General features: G+C 40.7%; 1 protein-coding gene across 4 annotated transcripts in view; it reads right to left on the reverse strand.

The window, feature by feature from the left end:
• The window catches only part of ITPK1 (inositol-tetrakisphosphate 1-kinase), a 137,092-nt gene that overhangs the window by 37,524 nt on the left and 73,029 nt on the right, over positions 1–26,539 (reverse strand). For all 4 annotated transcript variants that reach the window (XM_088166161.1, XM_014884453.2, XM_088166162.1 and 1 more), the window contains one exon: positions 21,642–21,759. In XM_088166161.1, the coding sequence (XP_088022287.1) occupies positions 21,642–21,759 (118 nt within the window). The remainder of the gene's footprint in view (positions 1–21,641; positions 21,760–26,539) is intronic.

Consider the following 26,539-nt stretch of genomic DNA (forward strand, 5'->3'; position numbering starts at 1 on the left):
AAGTGCCCTAAACCAAAAAACTCCTAGTTATTAAGAATTAAGAAACTGCTCTAAAAAGAATAAGAAATAATTTTAAAATAGTTCTTAATTTAGATTCTCTTAGATCAGAAGGGAATGCATTTCAGCAGAGTTATAATGAAGCTGATAAGATGCACTTATGCAGTTACAGAGCATTAAAAACATACCACATTCCTTTTGTGTGACTTAGAAAACTAATCAGAGGCCATCATCAAAGAGATATTACGTAATATCTATGCAGTTAAGTAAGGTTTTAATTCCTCCCACCCTTATGTTCAGAAGGAGGGCAAAGAGTCTTGCTCCAAAAAACCACTGCAGGCCCCACTCAGAATTTGGTAGTGCTGGTCAGACTCTGACTTTCATCCACAATTGTATCTAGATGTGAATTTGCAAAGATTAGCATACATGCAGGTAGGGTACAATACATACAAGTGAGATGCCTGCAGGGAATCAGCTTGCTTAACACCACTCCCGCCCAAATAGACCACATATACCCTTGCCCCACCAAAAAACACCTACCTAATTTAAAATTAAAGTTGCCATATTATACATGTTCTGTTCATTCTCAGATCAAGAATATAGACAATAACATACAGCTGGAAATAAGCTTTAATTTTAGGTTAACTTTAAATCGAGAATCAGATTTTGTAGCTGGATTGGGTTGGGGTTTTTGTATTTGCTTAGCAGTAGATGTGTCTGGTGTGGGGCTCAGCTCGAAGAGCTAAGATGATCAGATGCTGGTTTTGAATCCAGAAAATTCCATACAATATTTACTCTCCCCCCTCCCAGAAGAGATGTGTTCAGCTGCTTACACAGGTATCCCTAGTCCCCTGCAGCATGAAAGGAATCAGATCTGAGTAGCACCCTTCATAGCCTTCCTTTTACCCTGAAAAGGAGTCACAAATTCAGAGGCTGCTACGATTCTGAGCTAGCACATACTTGGCAATGAGGGCTACTCCATTACTGGGAGAAGGTACAGTCTGGAAGAAAAGTGCATTTCTCCTGCAGGATGCAATGCCTGTGGCAAGATCCAAGTGTGACACAGAAATAACCTGTTCCCTGCAAAGCTGCACACAGCACACTCTGCACAGTGAGCAGAGACAACTGCTGCTGCTTCAGGCTTTGCCAGCTCCAGCCCAGCACGGTACTTCAGGCACTGTGAGACTGAAAATCAAAGCAAACAGATGTCTCTAATCTTGGAAATTGCACTTGAACTAGTAATTACATCAGAGTTTCCCAGGAGAGTCGTTCACAGGATGATGGTGAGAATTTGGTTGATGGGCATTTTCCCATTCAGAAAAATCCTTCAGTAAGGACATCATCATTATGGTACCATAAAGGTCAGTACTGGCAAAAGACATTTCAGCAAGCCCTGTGACAAATAGCAGACTTGTCCAAATATTAATCTTATTCAGCCATCAGCTAGGGATGTCTCAAATGGTAAATGTAATAGAAAAAAATAACAAATAAATCCTATTTTAGGAACAGCAGTTCTCTGGTCAGCTCAGTCTACCAAAGTTTAGCTGCAGCCCTTCACAGACACATCTATTAAGTTAATTAAAACACAAATATACAGTCTGGTTTATTTGAGCTACATTTGTTGTCATACTGCCAGCCCATGGACTTTTATTCCCCTATATCAAACTCTGACTTTAGCATATGTAATACTTCATTTTGAGCAAACAAGCCTTCCTACAGGATAAGGATCACTACATTAAATTATCATTATTTTAATTACCACGATATCTCAACTCTGGATATGCTACCCAGCCCCAAAGGCATGTTTTGTTTCAAACTACAAAGCAGTGTCACTCTTCTGGACTGTGTTTAAAAGCCGTGACATTTATTTAACCCTTATAACAATCAGGATAAAGCAGAAAGTTAAATTGCACCACTGAAAGGGTAAACACCAAGTTCCCAGCAGTGTTAATCTTTCTCTGATCCCTTCTTCCAAGAGGCTGCTTCTTGCAATCTGATCAAACTTGAAAGCCCACTACTACTTTTGGAGATTAGCTGGTGAAAAGAGGAGAGTGAGTTAGGGTGGACAGCAAGTGTAAGGAAATTGTTTCGTTGTACACCTTTCTTCACACTCAATCCCTGTGGCTCTTCTTAAATGTGTTTTATATTACTTGAATGACTGCCTATACAGAATTTCCATAATCTCTCTTCAGTCAACAAAAGCCCAGCACTGGCACCAACCTTAATTTAAGACTAAGAAAACAGAAGATGGAGGGAAATAGGTAGCCAGGGGTCCAACCAGATCTCTTGAGCCATTTATGTCATACAGAACACTTGAGATTTTTATTTCACTTGAGGCAAATTAAATAGCAAAGGGCTCTAGAAAGAAAATAATGGGACACTGTAATTTTTGAGATGTTAACAGATTAGGAGAGGGGAAAAAAACTACTGCTTTAGGTTCTGCCTGCTTTTGAGACATTGGGATCTGAAGCCTAAATATTACCTCTTTTCATTGTTCTTGCTTGTCAGAAGTATTCTGAAATGGTGAGAAAAACATCCCTGTCTGAATTACCAAAAATCAAAAGCCTGGGCATTAGACCAAGCATAATACAATGCTACAGAGTAAGTGCAGATCTACTGCTGGCATGGAAGGACACATGCACGTTGTGTATTTACTCTGATAACAGTCTTACCCAGACGACCTGAATACAGAAGTCTGTGGTTAGGCTGGGAGGTACTTCAACTCAGGTACACTCCAGCTACCTCCTGTTAAGACACAGATTAAACTAATCCCAAAATTTTATTAAACACTATCAACCTATCAAGGCTTGTGCTATAATGCTCACAATACTTTTAAACTGGCAAATAAGTGAGTAGGTCAGAAATCCTCCTCCCTGGGGGCCCTGGCAGCACTAAGAGTTAATAAAATGGGAAGGCAAAAATGAGCACACATTTCCAGATGCTTAGAAGACAAACAGTACCTGTCAAGCTCCACACCCAGATTTAGCACATGGATAAGGCAACTGCATTCACATACTGGAACATTTTGTTGGGTGTTTTTCCTAATAATAAGCACTCTCCAGTGGAATTCTTGCTCTAGTCTTGTACGTGTGTAAAACCTAGAATTAAGTGGCCTTAGGTTCTCTTGCAAATAGCCTTGTTTGATGCTTGCACTCAGGTAACTAGAGTAGATGTTCTCTAATCATGTTTTTCTTCTCACTAGGTGAGAAGAGAGCTGCAGTATTGAGAGCTGCTTCCAGCACTGATATCACCTGGAACTGAAGAGAAACAGTCACAAACCACTTAATCTGTTCTTGGTATCCTCGTTTAAAATGTTTCTTGATATGGATAGAGAAAGCAGATTTTTTAAAAACCCTTTTCACTGTTTGTTCTAGAAGTCTAACTGCTTCCTGTAATGCCCTGGCAGGAAAATTCTCCTGTTTCAATATCTGTTCTCTCTATACTTTGTACTAACTTCCATTAAGTTATAGCTAACACTTTGTAGAATAAGTTTTAAATAGCCCGACAAAAATATTCCAAACTCCCTAAATATTAGTACTAACTTTTGCAATATCCTTTTCAAAAACAGTATGACTACTTTATTCTCATGGTTATTAATGCAACCCCACTACACTGCTTCAATTTCCTTTTCTTCTCCATCTACCTTCTCTCACTCATGTTCCTTGTCTGCTTTTTAAGGGAAGCAGATGAGTATCCTCCTGGAAAAGATCCCTGCTCAATCTAACGTTCAAAGATCATGTAGCCAGAATGAAAAAAGGGAGGCAGAGAAATGAGAGAACAACAAAAGGTCAGAAAATTTTCAGACATTCTTTAGCAACATCATCTACATCAAAAGGCAGCGAACTCACGGACCTGACCCACAAATGTCAGAATCAAAGCAGCCGGATGAGAACTGCTGGAGGTAAATCAGGATGACCTGAGTAATTCCATTTATCTTCCTCTTGCAAAACAACAAATTACCCTTTACTGCATCCAGAACAGGGGTAACTCAAAGCAGAGCTAAGCACAGTTTGCACTTCACGGAGAGAAATGAGATCTGGGACCCACAAAGAAAATGACATACTTTTAAAGTGAACACTACAGTCCATCTGCTGCTTAAAATCTCTTCATGTTCCTTCCCACTCCAGGGCTCTAGCATAACAAAGGCTCTGCAGGGGTCCGGGGGAGCATGGAAAGTGTCCTTTCCACAGACAGAAGGAGCTGGGCATCAAAAACCACCCACTCTTCATGAGAGACAGGTCTGTCTCCCCCAGAGCTGTCTGAGCATTCTGCCCTGCTATTCTGTGCACTGTAATTTTCTTCGCTCTCAAGGTTTATTTTGAGGTCTGAATCAGGTTTTACAGATTTCATAATAGGTCTAACAAACTGCAATTTCGTTTCTTTGCAGAAACAAATTTCACTGCAGTTACTGGCACAATGATTTTACAATCTTATTTTTCAACTTGAAGCAGGATGTGCAGAAATAAACTGGAAGGCATGAAGGTGGATCAGGCTGAGGGACTGGTAGGCTGGGCACTGATGACATCCATCACTTGACAGAAGAACCTAAGGCAAAACTGGGATTCATGTGAGTAGGGATTGCTCATTTCTGAAAATTAAGTCAAAACATTTTCTTCCTAATTAAATCAATCCTGAGATTCCAGTAAGAATTTCTGACATATGCTTGCTACTTAACACACTTTCAGAGCTCAACTGCACCACTCACTCCCATCTCAGATTTCACTTTGGTTTGCTTAGTACAAGCTTGCCCCTTCACTAATGTTTTGATCTCTGCTTTGCTATGGTAATATCTGCAAGTTATATGTGATATCCTAGGAGATGCTTTTTGTAACTGCCACCTGTCCAAATAACCCCCCTTCAGCATCAATCTTTTTTCATGGAATCACAGAATGGTTCAGGATGGAGGGGACCATACAGATCATCTAGTTCCAATGCCCCTGTGGTGAGCAGAGATGTCTTCCACTACACCAGGTTACTCAGAGCCCCATCCAAACCAGTCTTGAATATTTCCAAGGACAGGGAGTCCACAGCGACAGGGAGTCCACAGCCTCTCTGGACAGCCTGTTCCAGTGCCTCACCACCCTCCCTCCCATAGCTTAAGGCCATTCTCTCTTATCCTATCACCATATGCCCTTGTGAAAAGTCCATCTCTAGCCTTTTTGGAAAACCCTTTTACGTTCTGAAAGGCTCCTATAAGTTCTTTCTTCTTTTAAAAGCTCAAATCCACTTGGACTTTTCTTGCCAGCCTGAAGAATGCTGTCTTCTATACCATCAGTTCATCTATGCTTTTCCCCCTCCTGTTTATAAAATACACTTTCTTCCAATAACTATCAACAGCCAGGATGTTTTTAATACTCGGTGTTTTAGTTCTATAGTCTGAAGCATTTCTACAGAATGGCTGTGAAATCCAGCATTCCACCTATGCTTCTACTCACATAACAATGTTAAGTCAGATATGATAAAATAATTTTTAACTTACACCTTTACAAGATATGCCACTGTAAAGGTGCATTACCAGCCCTTCACATTTCACAGCTGACTAAAGAATTAAACAGGATTCTCCTTAGCCCTCTTCAGCTTTGCCTACGTATTGGAAAAATGACAAACTAGGCTATGAAATGATTGAAATGCTGCTATAAAAGCAGGATCTAAATAGGTCTAGGAACTCTCATTCTAATCCGTGTTTTTCTACTCAATTTTGGTTTGCTCTGAGCAAATCCCTTATGAACTGCATGTCGAGACATTTCTATAATGATTGAGTGAACAAGTATTATTTATGGCAAGATTTACATAACCACCTACATGCGGGAAGCTCCATACAGTGTATTTTTAGCATCAGATACTGAAGGCTTCAAAATAATGACAAAACCCGAATGTTTAAAGAAACCAGGTCATAGCTCAGAATTGAACTTCTACTAAATGCAGTTTCAAAAGGTTTCCTCTGTATACAGTTACAATTAAAACCTATGTGGACACCATGGAAGCCTTCCCATCTTCTCCTAACATTGCAGAATAATTTGTATTACAGGGGCATTGCAAGGCCTGTATTTTGAGTCCTGTGCAAAACACACAATAATAGGTGATGTCCCCCTCAGAGAAGTTTCAAACCAAATAGGACTGATGAAGGACAAGGGTGTGAAATGAAGAAACAAGGAGGTGGAGAGATTAATAATACCTACTCAGGCACCATCACTAAGTCTTGAAACAGGATCAAGACTTCCAGACCTAGCACAACACAGATCTTGAACAAGATTTAACAACTTCAGTGTCTCTCTGCACTTTCTGGCTGACACAATACCCTTGCTTTAATGAACATAATGACAGTGCTGTTCCTGGATTAATACCATGTGCCCTACAGCCACTAAAACCACACATCAATACTTCAGTCTTTAGAAGTTGCAGTACATGGTGTATACAGCAAAAAAAAAAAAAAAAAAAAAGACACAGCCAGAGGACAAAACAGAAAATGTTTTGAAAAAATCAGTTGTTTTTCTCAAGTCAAAAAAGAAGAGGAAGCCTCCCTAAACTTAGGTTTCAAAGGAAAAAAAAAAACTTCTCCGTAAGCCTGAACAGATATTCACATAGCTCTACCTTTACAAAAAGAAAAATTAATTTTCCTATAAAGGCTAACCAAGTATGGAAAGTTATTAAAATAAATTCTTTTGGACAAAGTAATATAAAAAACAAAGACTGACTGAGAGCACAAAAGGCAAATGGATCAAAACCATCTGCATGTCATGATACACATGACATTGAATTTGAAATGCATTTGTTTTACTCTTCAGTTTCAGTCAGGCTTTGACTTTCATTGCAACTAAACAAACACTAATGAAACAGTGCAATTCACTAACTTAAAAGGTTAATAATGCACCTAAAATTTGGTATATTTTTATTTAGGAGATAAATTCTGTTTAAGGATTCCTTTCTATTCCTAAATAAGAAGGGAGAAAAACCCTACTCTGATCATAGGATTAGATAGAGAACTATGACACTTTTGTTCCCTTAAGATAAAATTCTTGTGGTAAATCTGATATAGAAGTAGGGAAGATAAGACAAGCACTGCCAGCTTCAGAGAAGTTTGTGCATATCTGGATGTGATTCTCATACAGTAAATGTCTATTATGTTTTGAACCCAGCTCTGCCTCAATACGAGCTGGTTTTCTTTGTACACATGTTCAGGCTGCAACAAATTGTAAAATAGCCAACACAGACAGAAATTTGTGTTGTTACAAGGTGTTACTTAACTTTGTGGGTAAACCTGGACTTGAAATTAGAAGGTATTCTCAGCTGTTTAAGTATCCAGGCTCTTGAGCCACCTGCCAGCTGAAAGACTGGCAAGAGGGAAGAGGCAAAGCATGGCATGATCTTGGACAGGCATGCACTTGCAAAGAGCTGCATCCATGAAGCAGTTACTGCCAAAGGTACAATTACCATCTGGAATGGTAACCCTGCCCCAACACCTGCATGGATGTAGTTTTACAGACTATAAAACTGCTTTCTTCTGGTACTGTTCATCCCTCCTCCCACGCAAGAAGTTGAGTAAGAGCATCCACATCAGAGCTGTCATTCACAGAAGGAATGAAAAGCAACACACCTAATGAAGACAAACCCACAGAATCTCCTAGATGGGACTCTCCTGTAAATCTGGACCCCCACTGTTGTGAGAAGCTTGTGTTTTACTTTTATATTCAACTAGTTTACAGCTATACTAGTCCTTAATGTTAAATTCAAAAATCGGACAGGCCAAACTGCCTGCAAGACATGAAGCAAGATGCTTTTTAGTGAAACATAAAGCAAAGTTTGTTTACTTTCACTTAAAATAAATGTCCAAAAGAATAAGTCACCTTTCTTCTTGGGACTTTTGGGCTAGTGAGCTGTAAAGCAAGAGTGGGAGAGAGGAAGGGGAGGAAAGAGCTATTTTCTTCTCTTCTTTTCCAAATCTGAAAAATTCTAACTCTCTCCACTACCCCTTTTAGGCTCATTACAAATGATCATTTCTTCAGTGAAAATAAAATTGCCATTTTCAGATCTCTTCTAACATTATTTTCTTTCAAAATACTGAAAACTAAAAGCAATTACAATCAGCTCTAGCATCTAGGACATTCACTTCCCCCAGTGCAGGACCTTGAGGGGAAGCATCACATACAGAGAACTGCCTGTATTTCATTAACAGCTCATAAAACAGAAGGCATACAAACATTGTGGGGCAGTGTTGGAAAACACAACACTCAGAGTGGCTACAAAACCTGGCAAATGTAGATCTCTACATTCCCCATAGCACTTCCACTATCTAGGTGAACACATTTTAAGATTTAAAAGTTTAACTAACTGGCAGCCTAAGAGCTGATTAGAAATTAATGCCAACCACAATAAAATGCCTGCATAAATTTTATCCCCAGAAATCATACCAAACTCTGGGTTGCAAACGCAGCAAAAATGAACCAAAACTCCCTAATCTGTAGACTGGTGCACCTGCATGGCAACCTAGGATAGAACTATGAAATGCCAAAGAAGTTGTGGTAGAATTCATTTTCCTGCAGCAAAACAGGAGTGTGCAATTCAACTTTCTTGGTGGGAATATCCCCCCCCCATACTGCACTTTCCTTTTTGTCAAAATAGTAAAATTTCAAAAAATATTATCTTAAAAAGGAAGTAAAAAACTGTCTCCAAGAGCAACAATGAAATCAGAAAATTAAACAGTACAAGAAATCAGTTGGTATGATCCACTTCTCTCCTTTTAGAAACCAACACTAATTGCCCAATACTGAGGTAACTGCAGTTTATCTCCGAGCAAATGCTTGTGAGGCTTCCCAAATCAGCAATTAGCATCTGTCCCATTGTGCTTCTCTGTCTAATATCTTATGCAAATTATACAATTTATAGCTTTAGATTTAATGTGTGGTTGCTGAAGAATGCCCAAGGCAAGAGGAGCCTGCTGATTGTGGAATGCATCGCTCAACTGCCTCACCCTTGTGAAGCAAGTGGTAAACTCATTCCACAGATTTCTCCACCGAGGAGGAAATACTTGCTCTTGCTGCACCACATCCATACGAACAGGTGCAGCCAGCCCACTGCTCCTCTCTTGGCATCCCTAAAAAGCAGAATGAAGCCAACTTCAGCCCAGAAGTCTAATAGCCAGAGTAACAGGACTATGTCCAGGTGAAACACGCTGTTTTTCTGTGGGAGCACAGCCTATCATATCCAGGTCTGGCTGCACTGACCCATGAAAACTTTGCCTCAGTGGAAGCCCAAGAATTCTCAGATTGCTTAAATCTTATGCCAGCACAGGTAAACACCTTGCTATGGGTCTTCCTCTGTGCTGGCCCTGCACAGGACAGATGTCTATTAACATTCAGCATGACCACATTAAGATCCCTGGCTCAAATTGCCAGTAATTGATGTTTTTCATTCTGAAGGACAATCAACATCAGGAAGTACTGATCTGGGAAGGCTGCTGGGTTACCTACCCCAGTCTCATTGCATTCTGAGAAGATGAAATGCACTTAACACCAACACTGGCAGATGTTCATCTATCCATCTATTCCCAAAGCCTCTAGTACAGGAGATTCATAACTACTCATTAGTTTTCCCCTGCACTACAATAGCCTTGCTAACAAAAGTCCTACCCATATTTACCCCTTCTACCAGTGTTTAAACAGCTTCTTAAACAGTTTAAACATTCACAGGCTTCCCAAGTGCTGACTAATCCTCAAAAGGTTCCTCTGAGGGAGGAGGGATGTTTGGCTGGCATTTTAGAGATCAAGAGAATAAGCAGGGCTGTTGTCAAAGCCCTGAATCTCAACAATTAATAAGATGTTAGAGTATTAGGAAGAAATTCTTCACTGTGACGGTGATGAAGCACTGGAACAGGTTGCACAGAGAAGTAGTGGATACCCTATCTTTGGAAATATTCAGGGTCAGGTTGGCCAGGGCCTTGAGTTACCTGATCTAATGGAAGGTGCCTCTGCAGGCACCCCATGTTCTTGCCCACTCCATGGCAGAAGGGTTGGAACTAGATGATCTTTAAGGTCCTTTCCAACCCAAACCAATCTATGATCCTATGACCATAGATCCTTTAAATCTCAGAGACTGTGCCTTGCCCACATAGCTGCACGCAGATTAATTGTATTACATACAAACCAGAATTTAGCACAGGATGGGGCTCATACTCAATGTTCCTGCTACTTACCTGCATGTGTTGTCAACACACCAGTGCCTAAGTGAGGTGATGTGACAGAATAAACTCTCAGTGTTAAGTGAAGAAATTGCTTCAGTGAAGCTCAACTGTCCCACACAACCAAGATCTCATTGGACCCTCAAACATTAAAAAAATACAGATCAACAAAGATAAAGCTCTTCCTGAACATTAACATCTTCCATTGCCTTCACAGTATGTTTAGCATCACTTGCCAAAAAAAAGACCTCATTCAGAATACTCATTTGTCAGCAGATGGGTGGTGGGTACATGTCTGCAAGACTGACACTGTGCATCTCTGCAGGAAAGATTTCACTGCTGACTGCTTGCTGGCACTCAATCAGAGACAGAGCAAACACCCACATGGCATCCTCAAGCTGATTAAGAAGGGGACCTGAGATATGAACACTCCCTTGTGTAGGAAACCCAATGCCACATCTAAAGTTAACATTCAGTAACAGCTGAGTGCTTCCTTCCCTCCTTGCCCCAGCAGAAACCACAGAAGCTGGCAGCTGCACTGCAGCAAGGAAAAAGCTGCAGTTATTCTGATCGTGGAGTAGGCTTGTTAGGGTGGGCAGGTGGGTGAGACTGTGAAACATTATCTGTTCAATCATTTCCATAACTACATAGGAGATAAATTTTGCAACTGGTCAGTCTTCCTCATGAGTTCACCAAGCAGCAAGAGAGGAAATGAAACAAAATGTTTTAAAAATTGAAAACTCCCAGTGTGTTATGTAACACCCTGTCCCAGACAATGCACCAGTATGATCTGGAGGGTGACCTCCTTGATCCTCTAGTAGAATATAACCTGATAGAAAAGCTTCTTCAAGAGTGTTCAGTACCATTCCCTCCCTGTCATGTATTACAGGGCTGTCCCACAATGCCTCAGTTCTGTCCTCTCGTGAACAGACTCCTTTGTCTTGCTCTACAGGGTCTTAATACAGTAGAAGAGAAAGCTATCAAAGAAAAAAGTCATAATCACATCATCCAGCCATATTTCTGAAAGAATAACAGTTTTAACACATCTGGCTCTATCTGACTTGCTATTTAACGTGCTGAGTGCTCATAATGATTTATATTAAATACCAAGACTTTATTCACAGGACAGTGAAAGCACTAAAGCATTACTCCTTGCATGAGGTTTAAAAGTTATGGAGTAGAGAAAGTGCTTTAAATCCTCACTGCACTTTCAGGCATTCTTGCTTCCCTGGAGATGAGAAATGAAAGCTGGAATTATCAAACCAAATGAGAACACAATTAAGTTGACACCGTGTCATCTCCATCTTTTCAACTTGGCAGTGGGTTTCAAATAAAGAAAAGGGAGTATATATTGTCCCCCAACATATCCCAACTTATGGAGTTCATAGCTCATCATGGAGTTTCTTTTTAACATCCACCAGTCACTACTATATACCACCAACCACAATGGTTTGTAAACCTCTCAAACCTAGTTGTGAATGTGTCCAACCTCTTTCAGTGAAGCTATGATCTTAGTTGATCTTTTATGGCAACTGCACAGCCATTCAATGGAACTTTAACTCTGACACAGTAGAAAAAAGGGGAACATATCTCTATTTATTCATATTTTGTTGCTCAGGTTTTGTTTCACCTTTGCTAGCCTGAGACTGATTTTACTCTTTGCTTGTGGCTGTCGCTTGGCATTGACCACGTCTCTTTTTTCAAGGATTCCTTTCACTTCTAATGCATATTTTTAAATTCAGGAAAGCAGAACTGAAAACAGTCTTTGGGAAAAAGAAAGTTCTTTATTTACACAACTGTATGTTCAGTGTCTTCAGTGCTATTTTTGGCCACCATAATCTTTTTGTTTGATTCTGTTCTCTTTTGACTACTGAGGCTGAGGGGGCAGAAGTTTCCAGTAAGCTACCCAGTGCAACACTGAGGTCTGTCCTGAGTAATGAGTCAATGCAAAAGTTAAACAATGCATGTCCATATTACTTTTTTATAGGTCCAAGAAACTGCTATAAAGTGGATTTATCATTATGCTGACTCTTCACTGTCTTTTGGTAAATCTGTCTGATATTGCTGTTTCCCTTTGTCTGGAAAAAAAAACTAAACAACTTGGACTTATCTAAAAAATTTAGTATCCTGTGTTCATCTACCTTTTCCAGCATTAATAATAAAAGTCCTGAAATGCCACTAGTATGGGATGCTTGATTTGCCACATTGAAAGGAGTTTATCTTCTCCGTACCTTTGGTCTCTGTCAAGTGTTTTCTGATGCTTCAGTTTACTTAAGATCTGCCCTCTGAGGAGTTACTTTTATTTAAAAAGTTATTTCAACGTCCTGACTTGAGTTCAGCTATTTAATTTCTAGCTGACAGTTTCCAAGAGCTCTAGTTGGCCAGAAGGCCAACTAGAGGCAACTAGAGCAACATGGACAGTGCCATTTGAGGGATACACAATTTCTGTTATTCAGACTATCAGTTAGCTTGACCTCAGTACCTGGTAAGGTTATGAAACAGTTTATATTGAGTGTCATCATGCAGCATTACACAATGGCCAGGGTATCAGACCCAGCCAGCATGGGTTTAGGAGGTGTAGGGTGTGTTTGACCAAACTGGTCTCCTTTTATGACCAGGTCACTCACCTGGTGGATGCAGGAAAGGCTGTGGATGTTGTCTATTTGGATTTCAGCAAGGTCTTTGACACTGTCTCCCACAGCACACTCCTGGAAAAGGTGGCAGCCCACAGCATGGACAGGAGCACTCTTTGCTGGGTTAAGAACTGGCTGGATGGCCAGGCCCAGAGAGGGGTGAATGGTGCTGCCTACAGCTGGGGACCAGGCAGCAGTGGTGTCCCTCAGGGGTCTGTGCTGGGGCCAGTCCTGTTCAATATTTTTACTGATGACATGGATGAGGGCACTGAGTCTCATCATTTGCAGATGACACTAAGCTGGAAGCATGTGTCCATCTGCTGGAAGGTAGGAGGGCTCTGCAGAGAGACCTGGAATGGTTGGATGGATGGGCAGAATCTAATAGGATGAGGTTTAATAAGCCCAAGTATCAAGCCCCACAGTTTGGCCACAAAAACCCCCTGTAACATTACAGGCTGGGGATGGTGTGGCTGGACAGTGCCCAGGCAGAAAAGGACCTGGGGTACTGGTGAACAGCCGGCTGAACATGAGCCAGCAGTGTGCCCTGCTGGCCAAGAAGGCCAATGGCCCCTGGCCTGTATCAGGAATAGTGTGGCCAGCAGGAGCAGGGAGGTCATTCTTCCCCTCTACTTGGCACTGGTGAGGCCACACTTTGAGTGCTGTGTCCAGTTCTGTCCCCTCAGTTTAGGAAGGACCTTGAGATGTTAAGTGTGTCCAAAGGAGGCAACGGGGCTGGTGAGGGGCTTGGAACACAAACCCTGTGAGCAGTGACTGAGGGAGCTGGGGTTGTTTAGCCTGGAGAAAAGGAGACTCAGGGGTGACCTTATCACTCTCTGCAGCTCCCTGAAAGGTGGCTGTAGTCAGGTGAGGGCTGGTCTCTTTCACCAGGCAACAACCAACAGAACCAGAGGACACAAGTCTTAAGTTGCACCAAGAGAAATATAGGTTGGATATTAGGAAGAAGTTTTTTATGGAAAGAGTGATAAAGTACTGGAATGGTCAACCTGGGGAGGTGGTGCAGTCACCATCCTGGATGTGTTTAAAAAAAGATTGAATGTGGCACTTGGTGCCATGGTTTAGAGATTTTAGGGTGTGGGTTAGACTCGATGATCTTGAAGGTCTCTTCCAACCTAGTCATTCTGTGTGATTCTGTGATTTTAACCCAATTTAACAAGCAGTGGTTCACTCTCAGTGTACAGAACTAAACAGATTATATACTTCCCTACAAATGGAAGGAGTTCTGAAATATGCTCCATGTACACCTTGCCCACCAACAGGATATGAAGGGATGCAACACATGGCTGTGACAGTACCGCTTTTTCTTCTCAGCATAGCATCTTTTTGTTTTCCTGGAGTAAAGCTGTCTCCTGCTGAATCAGTTTTGTTTCCTTTACACAAATGCAGTGATCTGAACCACAATTACTGGCACCTCCAGAGGTGCCAACTGTCTCCATACAGCTGCATCAGCCCATTAATGCATTGGGATCTCTATTTCCATCCAATATGCAGCATTTACACATCAGCACTTCCCAAGCACTACTGTAAAAAGGGTGTCTCAGAGAGAAAAGCAAGATGTTAGTGGTGTACTGTATCAAATGACAATGACAAGTAAACAACCTTGTGCAGGAAGACTATCAAGCAACTGACCATAGAGGTTTAGTTCCACTTAGTCATAAACTATTCAAGAAATTCATATCAAGTCCCTCCAATCAACCTTTACACTTTCAGCCCCATCCACTCTAATTTCTGAAAGCCATTTGGAAAATTCATGAGACAGACCCAATTACTGACGTCAAGAACATAAATGCACTCAAGCTTTCATGATTTTCTTTACTGATACACTCAGCAGGAACAGCTGCACAAAGCCAGCAGATAAGAGAAATGGGAGCCAATAGTGATTTTAGACAGGGTGTTAGTGGCCCTAGTGGTAAAGGAAAGCATACTCCCAGGCAGTGATACCATTAGCTGATTCCATGCAACCCTGATTAAGCCTTAAGGTCCTGCTGGACTCTGCATGAGAAGAGATTAGAATCTAACCAGGCTTACCACATGTTGGCTAGATACTTATCTGAGATAATGTAAGGGATGCTACTTTTCTTGTCCAAACCAGAACAAACTGCTTCTTCAGCAAAAGTGATACAAACACATTACACCAGAACTGGAGTAATATTCTATCAGCCAAACCCTGGTTTCCAACTCAGATTAAAGGTATCATTTTTCAGGACTTATTTCTTGACCTTTGATCTTGTGACAATATGAGTAGAAACATTGTGAAAAACCACTTACTGCAAAAAGCATTCCCAGTAAATTTTTACATCGATACTTTGAGCAATTTATATTTCAAAGCTCCTTCATTACTTTTTGTAGCACTCAGATACTTGGGAAATTTGGATGTCAGCCAAGAAAATTTCTGCTCAAGAGGATCAGAATAACTTGAAACACAACCATGCTGGAATTTAAAACATCTAGTTTATCCAGTGAAGACTTCATCATGACAAGAAGAATCCCTGTTCCTCTTTTCCTAATTCTAGAGAGACAAGAATCCTCAAGAATTAATCCATGTTTTGTTCATAAAACCCAAACTGGAGATGTCTTAGGAATGTCCTATAACCACGGAGTGCAGTCATGGCTTATATCTTAACCCTAAAAAATCCAGATTCAGTTGATCTTCAGATTCACTCAAGCCCCTAACATAAAATTCATAGCAGCTCTCACTTAAGTAGATATAAACCTTTCCACTTTTTCAGCTTTATCAAGTGGAAAAATGCTTTGAAATCATGCATGTAGATGTAAAACAAAAGTTTCCAACACTGGTATGTAATAAATGGATAAAAGGTCAAGCCTTTTTTCTTTTCAGATTCAGATAAGCAAAAGAGAGTGAAAGTAGGGTGCAGATTCCTCAGATCTGGTCTAAAAAACACATGAGAGTTAAAGAGTGCACCCAAAAATAACATCTGAATTTTACAGGCAGGCTTATTTTGAAAGTTCAGTGGCCATTAAGACTACTAAGATCCAAGATGAAGATTGATTGTTGGTTCAAGGAGTTCTGACTGGCACACTGTGTGACAAAACAATAAAAATGTTTTCTGTATTATTCTCTGGGCTTTGTGCCTGTTGGCCTGCAGAGTCACTTGAACAGCCCCAAGCTGATGGATCTCAGGAGGCCAGTGGCAGCAGGCTGGCTGACTGCCACTCCTGGCTGGGAGAACAGGGACTGTGCCCATCACAGCCACAGATGCCCCAGGCTCCCTCCTACCTATGCTGGGACAGAGATCACAGCTCAAAATAATGAAGATCTGAAGGGAGAGACGAGAGGCAGGAAGGGAATGGAGACCCTGTTCATATTTTGTGATAATGAAATGGCTAACTTTCAACAGTCTTACCTTGGGAAATCTTTTGTAAACTGCTTTAGTAAGAGCAAGACAGAAGATTCCAAGTTCCTTCTGGGGCTTCCCACTTTCTTTTCCTGACACCTCTCTCAGGACAGGATTACTCCTTTGGAAGCAGCTGTCTAGTTTAAATTTCAAAGCCAGGGCTTGTTATCATAAAACCAACATGCTGATGTCTCTTTGTTATCCTTCTCCTAGATGAATGAATAAGCTTTTATGAGAAGGATGTCAGGTGACACTTTCCTGGGGCAAATGTCCCGGTGTGCTTCCAGTTTCACAGTGCAGGACTGAGCCCTACCAAGTGCTGGCAGCTGGGTAGAGAGGACTGCCACGTGCAACACTGCTGTGAGCTGAGGCACTCTGGACAAACTGCTTACTGGCACAGAGAATATCAGCTCCATTCCAACTCCTTCCTTCCACACAGGTGTAGTAGTTTTCAGACAGAAATTAAAATCCAGTGAGAGAATCATACACCACGCATTTTGACTGGGTTATTAAGACATCTATCTGCATGTGTTCTTGGTGGAAAGAGAGCATACAATCAACAAGGGAGGATTCTGCACCCAAAAATTGGTGTGGTTATTTACAGTAGCTGACATCAGCCCTTTAACTAAAGATACTTTACTGATATGTCCCTACATAAAGAAGTGAGCACCAGGTGGGTGATTAAGAGACTTTAAAGTGAAAAGAAAAATCTGGCTTCAATTTAATAGGAGCTTCAAATAAAAATAAGAGCTGTCTGAAGTTGACAGACACCTGTGTGACTATTCTTCTCTCCCTTCTGACCAAAACAGCCCTGAAAAGTAGGCCACAGAGAAAAGAGGATACAGTTTCAAAAGGTGAATGCCTAAAGCTGTGTATATACAGCTATTTTCATGCACTTTTAACTGGGTGGCCTGATTTTGAGAAGTTCTAAGTATGCACTGCTCCAACAATGTACACGCTCCATAATGTCCAAAAAACCCATCTCTGACCATCTGCTTTGGTGCTGAACTGTAGATGCAGTTTTCTACTCAACGACTGGTCCACACTTTCAGTTAGAAGAATACCTACACAGTTTTCTCAGCACAGAGACTCACTGTATCACAATACCTGCTTGTATTCCTTGACAGGCAGATGAGTGTCAGGAGAAGAAAGAGATGCACAAAATGTCCAAAATGACGCAGCAAGGCAGAACCAGCACCAAGCAGAAAACCTCAAGCCCCAAATCAAATGCCTTACCCATTTCATCATACTAAGTTTGTCTCCTAGTAACAAAAGATACATGCAGCTGTGAGAGGAGTATTTCTAAGACAGACAGAATCTGATAAAAAGAAATCCAGGGAATAGAGAAGGATACTGTGATCTGTTCTGTAATATCTCCCAAAACGAGAAAGGAGCACATACAGGAGCAACTGCATCTCATACAATAGTAAACAATCAAACATAAATTATTTTGATTCTATGCCAGGATTAAAATATCAAAGCTAAAGAGGTGTATACTTTTTAGAGTGTCCTGAGGAAATAGTTCCCATACTTGAAAGACAGCTGCTAGGAAGAGAATAATTAAGGAGTTGCAGCTCGGCTCATGCAGGAGTTCTCTTTTCTAGGAGAGCTCCACAAAGACTATTGTCTGTACAAATTTTAGATTTGGAGCTAAATTTAAGAGCAACAAAATTTTAAAACAATGGAAGAAAAAGCCAGGAGCAAGTAGTCAAAGAAATTAACTTCAGGGTCTGCAAGTTCAAACCTTATCAGAGAAACCAGTAAGTCACTTGAGACAGAAGAGGAAGCTAAGCTGCAGATGGGAACGAACTAGATAGAACACTGAGTGAGTAGCATGTGTACTTTTTGGATTATTACTTTTAAGATACATGGGGAATTTTCAAAGCTTTTAATTTTTAAATAAAAAATGTAATATGACAATGTAATGTGCCCAGTCACAGTGATCATTCATTACCAACTTAGGCATAATTTTAAGTGTCAGATTTTGAATTTCAAACCTGAAAGGCCACAACTTTTCAACACAGAAAATTTAGTTATTTTTATCAGGTTAGAGCTTTAAAAAGGCTGACACAGTTCTAATCATACAATACCCTGTTAAAAATGAAACTTGTATTAAATAATGCTCCTAATCTTTCACCAAACATCACCAAAACTGATCAAGAGCACTTTTATATAAGAAGCAATTCTTCAGAGATAAGTAAACAAAGCAATACAACTGCTGAGAGAACAACTGTGACATCAAAAAAATCTATTCAGTGATTCATTTCAACATAGACCTGCTATAGGACACTAGCTGGGAATGCAACCTTTATTTTTTCAAATCTTTTTTAAAAAAGATTCAGACATACAGGTTGCAGAATAACTAGTTCTCTTAGAGCTTGCACTTTAAATAACAGAGACCAGGAAAAAGAGGAAGGCACAGCTCCAGCAAGACTATTGATTCCAAAATAGAATCCATTAAAACCAATATTAAAATCTCATAAATTGTTTTTCCCAGAAGAGAGTCCTACTTCCTTCCAAGGGAGATATCACTGTCCAAACTGAATAAAGGAACAATCCCCACAAATCACCTCAGCATTACCAGTAGCATGCTAGCACACCAGGTTCAAGGGGAATCCTGGAGCAGATTGATCAGAGAGTTCTGCAGTCTCCATCTGTGGAGAAACACAAAAACCCAACTGGACAAGGACCTGAGGAGCCTGCTTTAGAGATTCTGCTTTGACCTTGGAGTTGCACTGTATATTTTCAAGAGGCCTTTTCCAACTTCAGTGATTGGGCAGGTCTGTGAACCTTCTATTTCCACAAGGACTGAGTGGTTAGTGTCAGACTAGGACATGGAAAGCCCTGGATCAACCCCATGCTTTCCTTCAGGCTACTGGTACAACTCTGGCCTGGTACTGGCTCTTCTCCACCTCAGTTTCTTTAGTGGCCACAGACTGGCAGCAGACACAAGGAGTATCTCAGCATTCTCAGGAGGTGGGATCAAAGTACTTATCCCTCAGACACTTGACTCCATAAAGAGCAAGATATGGCACTTTCAGATAGCCTAACAATGTCCACGTGCAATGTCTGGACACTTCAAATAGGGATTCCCTTTTTCAGGAAGCATGGAGAATTCTCTGTCAAAAGGATGGTGACTTGGCTGAAAAATAATTAGAGTTAAAATCAAACTGTTTATAGACCATGGGGCCCACTGCTGCAGAACAGTCACCTCAGCAGAGCATGTGGTCACCCTCTCTTTAACCTAAGTGGTGCAAATCTTGAGTTTTACAGTTGCTCTAAGGTCTACAGGGTTAAAATAAAGTGTAAACTGAGGATCGTAAATAAAGATTATGCTTCATTTAGAGTTACTTTAAAACATAATTGAAATAGAGGCAATAATCACAGAAATCCAAAACTGATCTGTAAATAAAAACTGAGTTTTCTTTTGAAGGATTTTAAATAGCAGAAGGCTTCTCCTTACATACAAACTCAACCCTCCTGAGTTTACAACACTCCTTTGGAAGAGACAATCTCTTGCACTGAACTTAGCCCATCACATCAATTTTGTAGTGTGTGATAAAAAGGGTTCTCGAGTTACAGCTAAAGACTAGGATATTATTTTCTTAGTAGTTTCTTCCATAATGAAATTCCAGAACAATAAAGATGTGGCTCCTATGAGCTCTATTCACAGATGTATTACTTCTTGTTTGGGTTTTCTAAATGCTCATGGCCTTGGGATATGAGACGGTAGCTGCAGTAGAGAAAATATAACTTAGCAAGTGAAAACAAGGAAAGAGAATAAAACCCACAGCACTGTCTAGAGTGGTGTAACTTTTCTCTTACTGCAGATCATCATGTGCAGGAATACAGAGGCTGATCTACTTAGGCCAGAACAAGAAGTTAGACAATTATTCATCTCTCCTGAGATTTCCCCTGCTAAATACAGAGTTGGTTCAAGGTCTTACTCATGATATTTCTGATTATGAGACAGAAATAAGATAAGACTGGGGGGAGGGGGACAGAGGGTCAGGGGAAATACGGTCACCAAACACTGCAGCAGCCAGTGACAATAGCGAATGCCATTCCTTACTTCATTCCTCAACTTTATTAACAGCTTCTTCTTTAAATTGTAAGTTTTACCTGAATACAAATTTCCTTTTTTTTTTCCTCCTTAAGCACTTATTTCTTTTTCTCATCAGTTTGACCAAAGGAGGCTGAAATATGCGGAAGGCAAACTACTTGCAAAAACTGGATGCTCTCCCAAACATATTGTTCTTATAGGGATAACAATAGTACTGATAGCAATTTAAGAAAAAAAAGAACAAAACCAAACTCTACTGAATATCTTTTCTGTTAGAACAAAATCCCAACCACTCCCTCAGAGCACTGATTTCCCTCAGCGCCCTTCTCCTACTCACAAACAGAAATAGCCACTCCAAAACAAAATCCTTCTAAAGCAATTGAGGATTTTCTCCCTAAGAGATTCCAAAAGATAAGGGGGAGTGCTACGAATTATTAGTCTTATTTCTACATAGGATGGTGCCAGTGGGGCCAGGCAGGTTATACACAAATAATATGTCCATAAATCCACAACTGTAATAATACAAATTGCTGAGCTTCTTACCTGCCCCTCAAGACAGTGAAAACACAATCTCAATGGTATTTCCAATAACATCCCATTAGAACAAAGTTCATAAATGCAATTTTCCCCCATTACAGTCATCTAACATATGAAACAGTTACTTCAGAGCTATTCTAGATTTAAATTCAAAAGCCAATAAATGTTTCAGGAACATGATACTAGCAGAAGTAGAAAGGGAAATGAAAGACTAACTTAACCCAAAAATTGCAATGGTTAAAATGAGAAGGTAATAGAATCATTCAGGTTGAAAAGGCATGACTCCTAACATGGAATACAGCACAAATGATACCAATTAAGGACAATAGTTTATGTCAGGTAACAAGCCAGTACCAGACGTGCATTTAAGTTCCACCTAGCAATTAGCCTGTCCAATAGGCTTCCAGGACTTCTCAAAGACCTTTGCTGTATTTACACTTTAATTTCTTTTGGTCCTTTCCAAAACCAAATTTTCTTCTTCTGCCTCATTTTCAGGCCTCAGGGTTCTTACTACAAGCTGCTGACTCTGTACAGTCATTTCAATTTACCAGCACACAACAAGAAGACAATGTTTTCCAGAAGATTTCTGAGAGTGCACACTGTGGTAAATATGCTCCCCATTAAATCCACATCGTATTTTTAATCAGATACAAACCTCCTTTGTGTATATGGAAAAAGAAGAGCACAGGATTCCAGAGGGCAATCCTGTGACACAGGAATGCTTCAGTGTTCATTCTCCCATGGAGAGACAATGCAAAGGGCCCAAAACCACTACTTCAAACTTCACATCCAGCCTCCAGAAGGAAGCTGCTTTCTTCTCCAGTCACAAAAGAAGCCTCCAGGGAGCACAGGTATTGGCCTACCTTGCATGTACGCCTCTATTTGCCGAATCAGCTCATAGGACTTGGATCGATCCAGAAGTGTACGAATAGCTGGGAGAGGGTCTAGGATAATGGTTTCTGGATGAGCATCAATGTACTCCTGCAAAACAATATATAGAAAAAAAATGGCATTAGGTTGGTTCAAGACTGTAGAAAAATAATGAGAAGAGAGAATAATGAGGAAGAGAATATATAATGTTAAAAGTCCAGCTTCTCTTCAACGGGAGCCAAATGGACTTTGGCAACGGAGAAAGTCCCCAGACAGTCAAAACACTGACACTTGAAACAAACACAAATATGGCAGCTAACTGGTTTAGATGGCAAATTCCTCCTCTAGATTCTATCAGTAGCAAAACCTGTGCTGCAACCATATTAGCTCATAAGGGAGTCAGTGGCCCAGTGCCATAGTAAGAACTGTGAGCAGGGCTGAGAAAAGACATTAGGAGAAGAAAGATGGCACACAGCTATCTTGGGGTCAGCCTTGCATTCAATTACTGCATGTGAACATCACCACTATCTGAAGTAGGCTCAGAAATACATCTGCGTTCTTTTATGTTGTTTTTATTTCTGTCTTCTACTGGGCTGAAGACAGTGTTAAGGGCTGGACGATAAGGGCTGAATATTTTTTTGGCAGAGCTGAAGAGATTGCTGCTTCACTGTGTCTTCATTGCTTGCTATTTCTCTATGTTCATACTCTCCTTTTCTGACTACAAGAACAAAGTAAAGTTAATGACCTCATGGATCTTCATCTTGGGAACTCAATTCCCCATTCACTGAGGTCATGACTGGACTACTGCATCTTGGCCAGGAACACAGACACAGCTGCCAGGTATTGGCCTTGCAAACCCAACAAAACTTCCTTCTGTTTCTTAGAACAGAAGCTGAATTCCTTCATCATTGCCCCAACCTGGCTCTATAAAGTCAGTGGGAAAGAAGCATCCATCTTACTCTACTTAAAATCAGACAAATATATCCAAAGTTAGCATCTTTCTTTGTTTCATCCAACCTCCCAAATCCATCCTAATGCTTCCACTTACTTCTTTAAATCTATTAATGCAAAAGCTCCTACAATTAATAGACTTCCATGAAGTTCTACTTCATTTAAATTGATTTTTTCAAAGAGGAAAAAATACTACAAAAGGTACTTCAGAGTATGACGAGATGGCCTCAGGAGATGCACTTTGCTGGAGAGAAAAGAACAGCATAATCTATTCCCAGAAAGTGATTTTGCTCCAGATACAAACTGGGGATGCAAATTTCTCCACCCCAGAACTGGAAAACTGTTGCTTTCTGGTGACTACATAGTCTGAACTGATGGCTGCTGAAAGGAGATTATTCATTTGAGGTTAAGAGGAGCCAGCACTGGGGTTTAATGAACCTACTACATGACCCACAAGACACAAGCAGCTTTCCTTCACAGGGCACGAGGTACCCCTCAGTGGCAAGACTTGTGTCTGACATATTCAGTAATCCCTGCAGAACACAAATAATTAATTCCCCAAAGATATGTTCAACCTTGCTGCCCTATGGGAAAAGTAAGGGACAGCCTTTTGCACAGCTGGTCATCAAGACTGTCAGACCCAGATGAGACAACAGCAGTACAGCCTGGATAAAAAGCCTCATCAGCTCAATGGAGCAGAAGTTGGGTTCATTTCCAGTCACTAAACCCCAGAATATACAGTTTGCATGAGTCTCCTGCCCCTAGTACTTCCAGAGTCTTAAGAAGAGCAATCAGCTTTGAAATACAGATGAGATTTTATTTTTTTTAGAGCTAGAGTATCTTATTACCTAATGCCTCTTAAACACCCACACATGTCTATGCATACGTGCCCTTTTATGCAGTGCCTAAACTCACCCTGTTAGCTGGCATGATCCAGTGACTAGGGCATTAGCTTGAACTCGCTGATAGTGAAACTGTACTTGAGTATCTCAACATCTCCAGAGTGTAACAAGACATCTCGTTTAGTCCCTCTGTGCCTCCGTTTAAAAGACAGCAGTTAGCACACTGTGTGTCTGCGTGCCTGCCCCAGCACGCTGAGAGGACGAGCTCCTCACAGAGATGAGCTCCTCACCCTGATGGGCAGCAGGCAAGCACAGGACCCAGACTGAACATGTCACAGCTCTGAAACGTGGCCTCAGCAGAACTCTGACAGCAAGCCTCCTGCAGCACTTCTGATGTGTGTATGAGCCCTTCCTTTTACCCTGTGGTGACCACACATCCGCCTCGAACAGTCCCTGGTTCCACCTTGACTCCAAGTTCCCTGGACTTCCATCCTGGCCCAGCCCCTACTCTGCCTGTACTGATCCTTCCACTCACACACACATTCTCCTGCCTGTGGACTTATCACCTTTACCATCCTCCAAGGAGGGAATGATTTCTCTGTCTCTTAGCTCCTTGTGTACCTTCCTGAATCTTCCTGATGTTCACCTGAGCATTGCTTTCCTGGGATTCAGGTATTCGACCTGTTAATTTGGCTCATGTTACTCTAAATATTTCCAGAGGGAGCCTGGCTTTTTTATGCTTTCTGGATGGGAACCTCGCAGTGCTTTATTTCTAATGGTAATAGCCCAAACCATATGTAAAGACCATCCAAGCACTAAGCTTGCCACAATATAATGAAATTTAACAGGAATAAGACACAACCTCAAGGCCATTCTATACCAGTCAACATGTCAAGAGAAACGAGCATCTAAGCTGACTTTCCAGTGACTGATTTCTTATCCTGTTGCCTTAAGGAGCCTCCAAAAAATCTCTGTAAGGCAAGCATGAAATAACGGATGAAGGAGGTGGGAGCTGTTTTCCAAAAGCCATTTAGAGTCTGGAGAACTTGAACAAACTACTCTAATGTCAAGAAGAACTGTAATGACTACAAGGCAACAGCCCCTTCAAACACACACAAAGGCTTTTGAGCTTTGAGCAAATCAGCTTTCTTTACAAAATGAGGAAATTTGTCAGCATTAAATCTATGTCAGGTACTATTCTCCAACTCTTCTCCATTTGCAGGCCTAGGAACTCAGATAGCCAGAAAGAACAGGAATGGCAAAACTCAGAGCAGTGAAGATGTATGTCATCTAAGGAAAGACCTTGAACTTGAAGTGTCTCCTAGAGCTAATCTGGGGACAGGCCACACATCTCTCCTTTTAACTGAATCCAGAAACAACCTCTTTTCAAAGAGGCTCTGAATGGAGAACAAGGTCAGTGTATTTGTATGTGTCTTTTCTGTTTGAACACAGCTAGAGATTAATTGCTGAAGCTGTACAGGGGACAGGAGCATCAAAATGCACTCAAGTCCTCATAACTCTGCTTTTTTTCCTCACACTATTTGTTGTTTGGATTTCCATCACAAAGCGTTAACCCTTCATTGAAAAACAAAACCATCCAGTTGCACCGGGATTCCCAAAGGAAATCATCCAGCTTCCCCTTGGGCCTTTAGGCTGCCAGCACTTTCCCAGTCTCCCACACCTCTCACCAGTACATCACCAACACATACAAAAGAAAGTTTCAATAACCATGCACAGAAAACTACTTTAAGTAAGTAATTTAAAAATCTGAACCCTACATCAATTCTCTACAACAGGAAATTACAATAAGAAAAGTCAATTTTCTTAGTTTCACAGGAACAATCATAGTAGCTGATGTGAAACCTTTCATAAACTTTGATTCTTTACTAGAAACTGCTGCACACTCAGGCATCATGTACTACAAACACACTCAGTTTTCAAAGCCATATACTTTGTCTAGAAGGCAGGAACTGGGGTAGTTTGGTTTTCTTTCTTACCAAGGCAGAACTGTAGCACCAGTAAGTGACCTGTGAAGATCACTTAAGAGACTGGAAAACTCTTGATATAACGTAAGTGATAGCACAGAGAGGCTCCACTACCAGAATATAGATCTGCATAAACATGAAGGGTTTCTGCCTAATTATTTTTAGAGCAGATGAGCTACTATAGACATAAACTTGAAAATGAAGCAGTTGAAGAAGGAAAAGAGAAACACTGAAGCAAAGATAGCACAGCAGTACTCTCTTCAGTACAGCACAACCTTTCAGCTTTGAACTTTCAAGTCTTCTCTCATCCTTCCAGCAAAACAACTCTGCTCTCTACTTCAGCGGATTTACTGAAGACTGATATCCAACAGCAGACTCCAACCACCCAGGCAACAATGTGGAAGATATTTAGGCTGTCCCACAATAGATTGAAAGGGCTCTGTCCTTGGGCTGCAGTTCAGCTTGACCCAGACAACATCTATGTTTTTCTCCTTTTAATCTTTGATATAATAAAAGCAAACAAGGAGAAAAAGGAATTTTAGCAGAGCCTCCTTTGCTTGTATTCCAGGCCTGGTGTTAAGTCATGCTTTGTACCAGCTCCATTACTGGCAGAAGGCCAGCAATGAAACTTGAAATCAGGAGACCAAATATTTCATATTCCCTATTAAATACCTCTGGATATAACCCAGCAATTAAAAAAAAAACCTTTCCTTGAGAAGCTTGTGTAGAGATGAGAATAGAGCTGCTTGTCATTTTATCCAAAAGAGGAAGCTAATGTTTTTTTAAAACATTTTAACAGAAATTTGATACAGTATCTATTGCAAATAATAGGTCATTAGATAAGAGACTCACTGATTCACTGATTTGACTTGCTTTTATTACTAAGTAATAAAACTTACATAATGCTTTTGTTCAATATTAAACAAAGTTCCATTAAAAATATTCTAAAAGAAAACAAGTAAGCAAACGAAACAATAATGCCATTTGGATTCATGTTTTCCCACATGCAGAAACATGACAATGACTGTAAAAATACGTCAACATTTTCCAAGGGAGAAAGAGATGTAAACACAAGCTTGTCTAAAGCATTTGAATCAGATTTTGACTTAAAAG

This window comes from Sturnus vulgaris, chromosome 6, assembly GCF_052056855.1.
Source record: "Sturnus vulgaris isolate bStuVul1 chromosome 6, bStuVul1.hap1, whole genome shotgun sequence".
NCBI lineage: Eukaryota > Metazoa > Chordata > Aves > Passeriformes > Sturnidae > Sturnus > Sturnus vulgaris.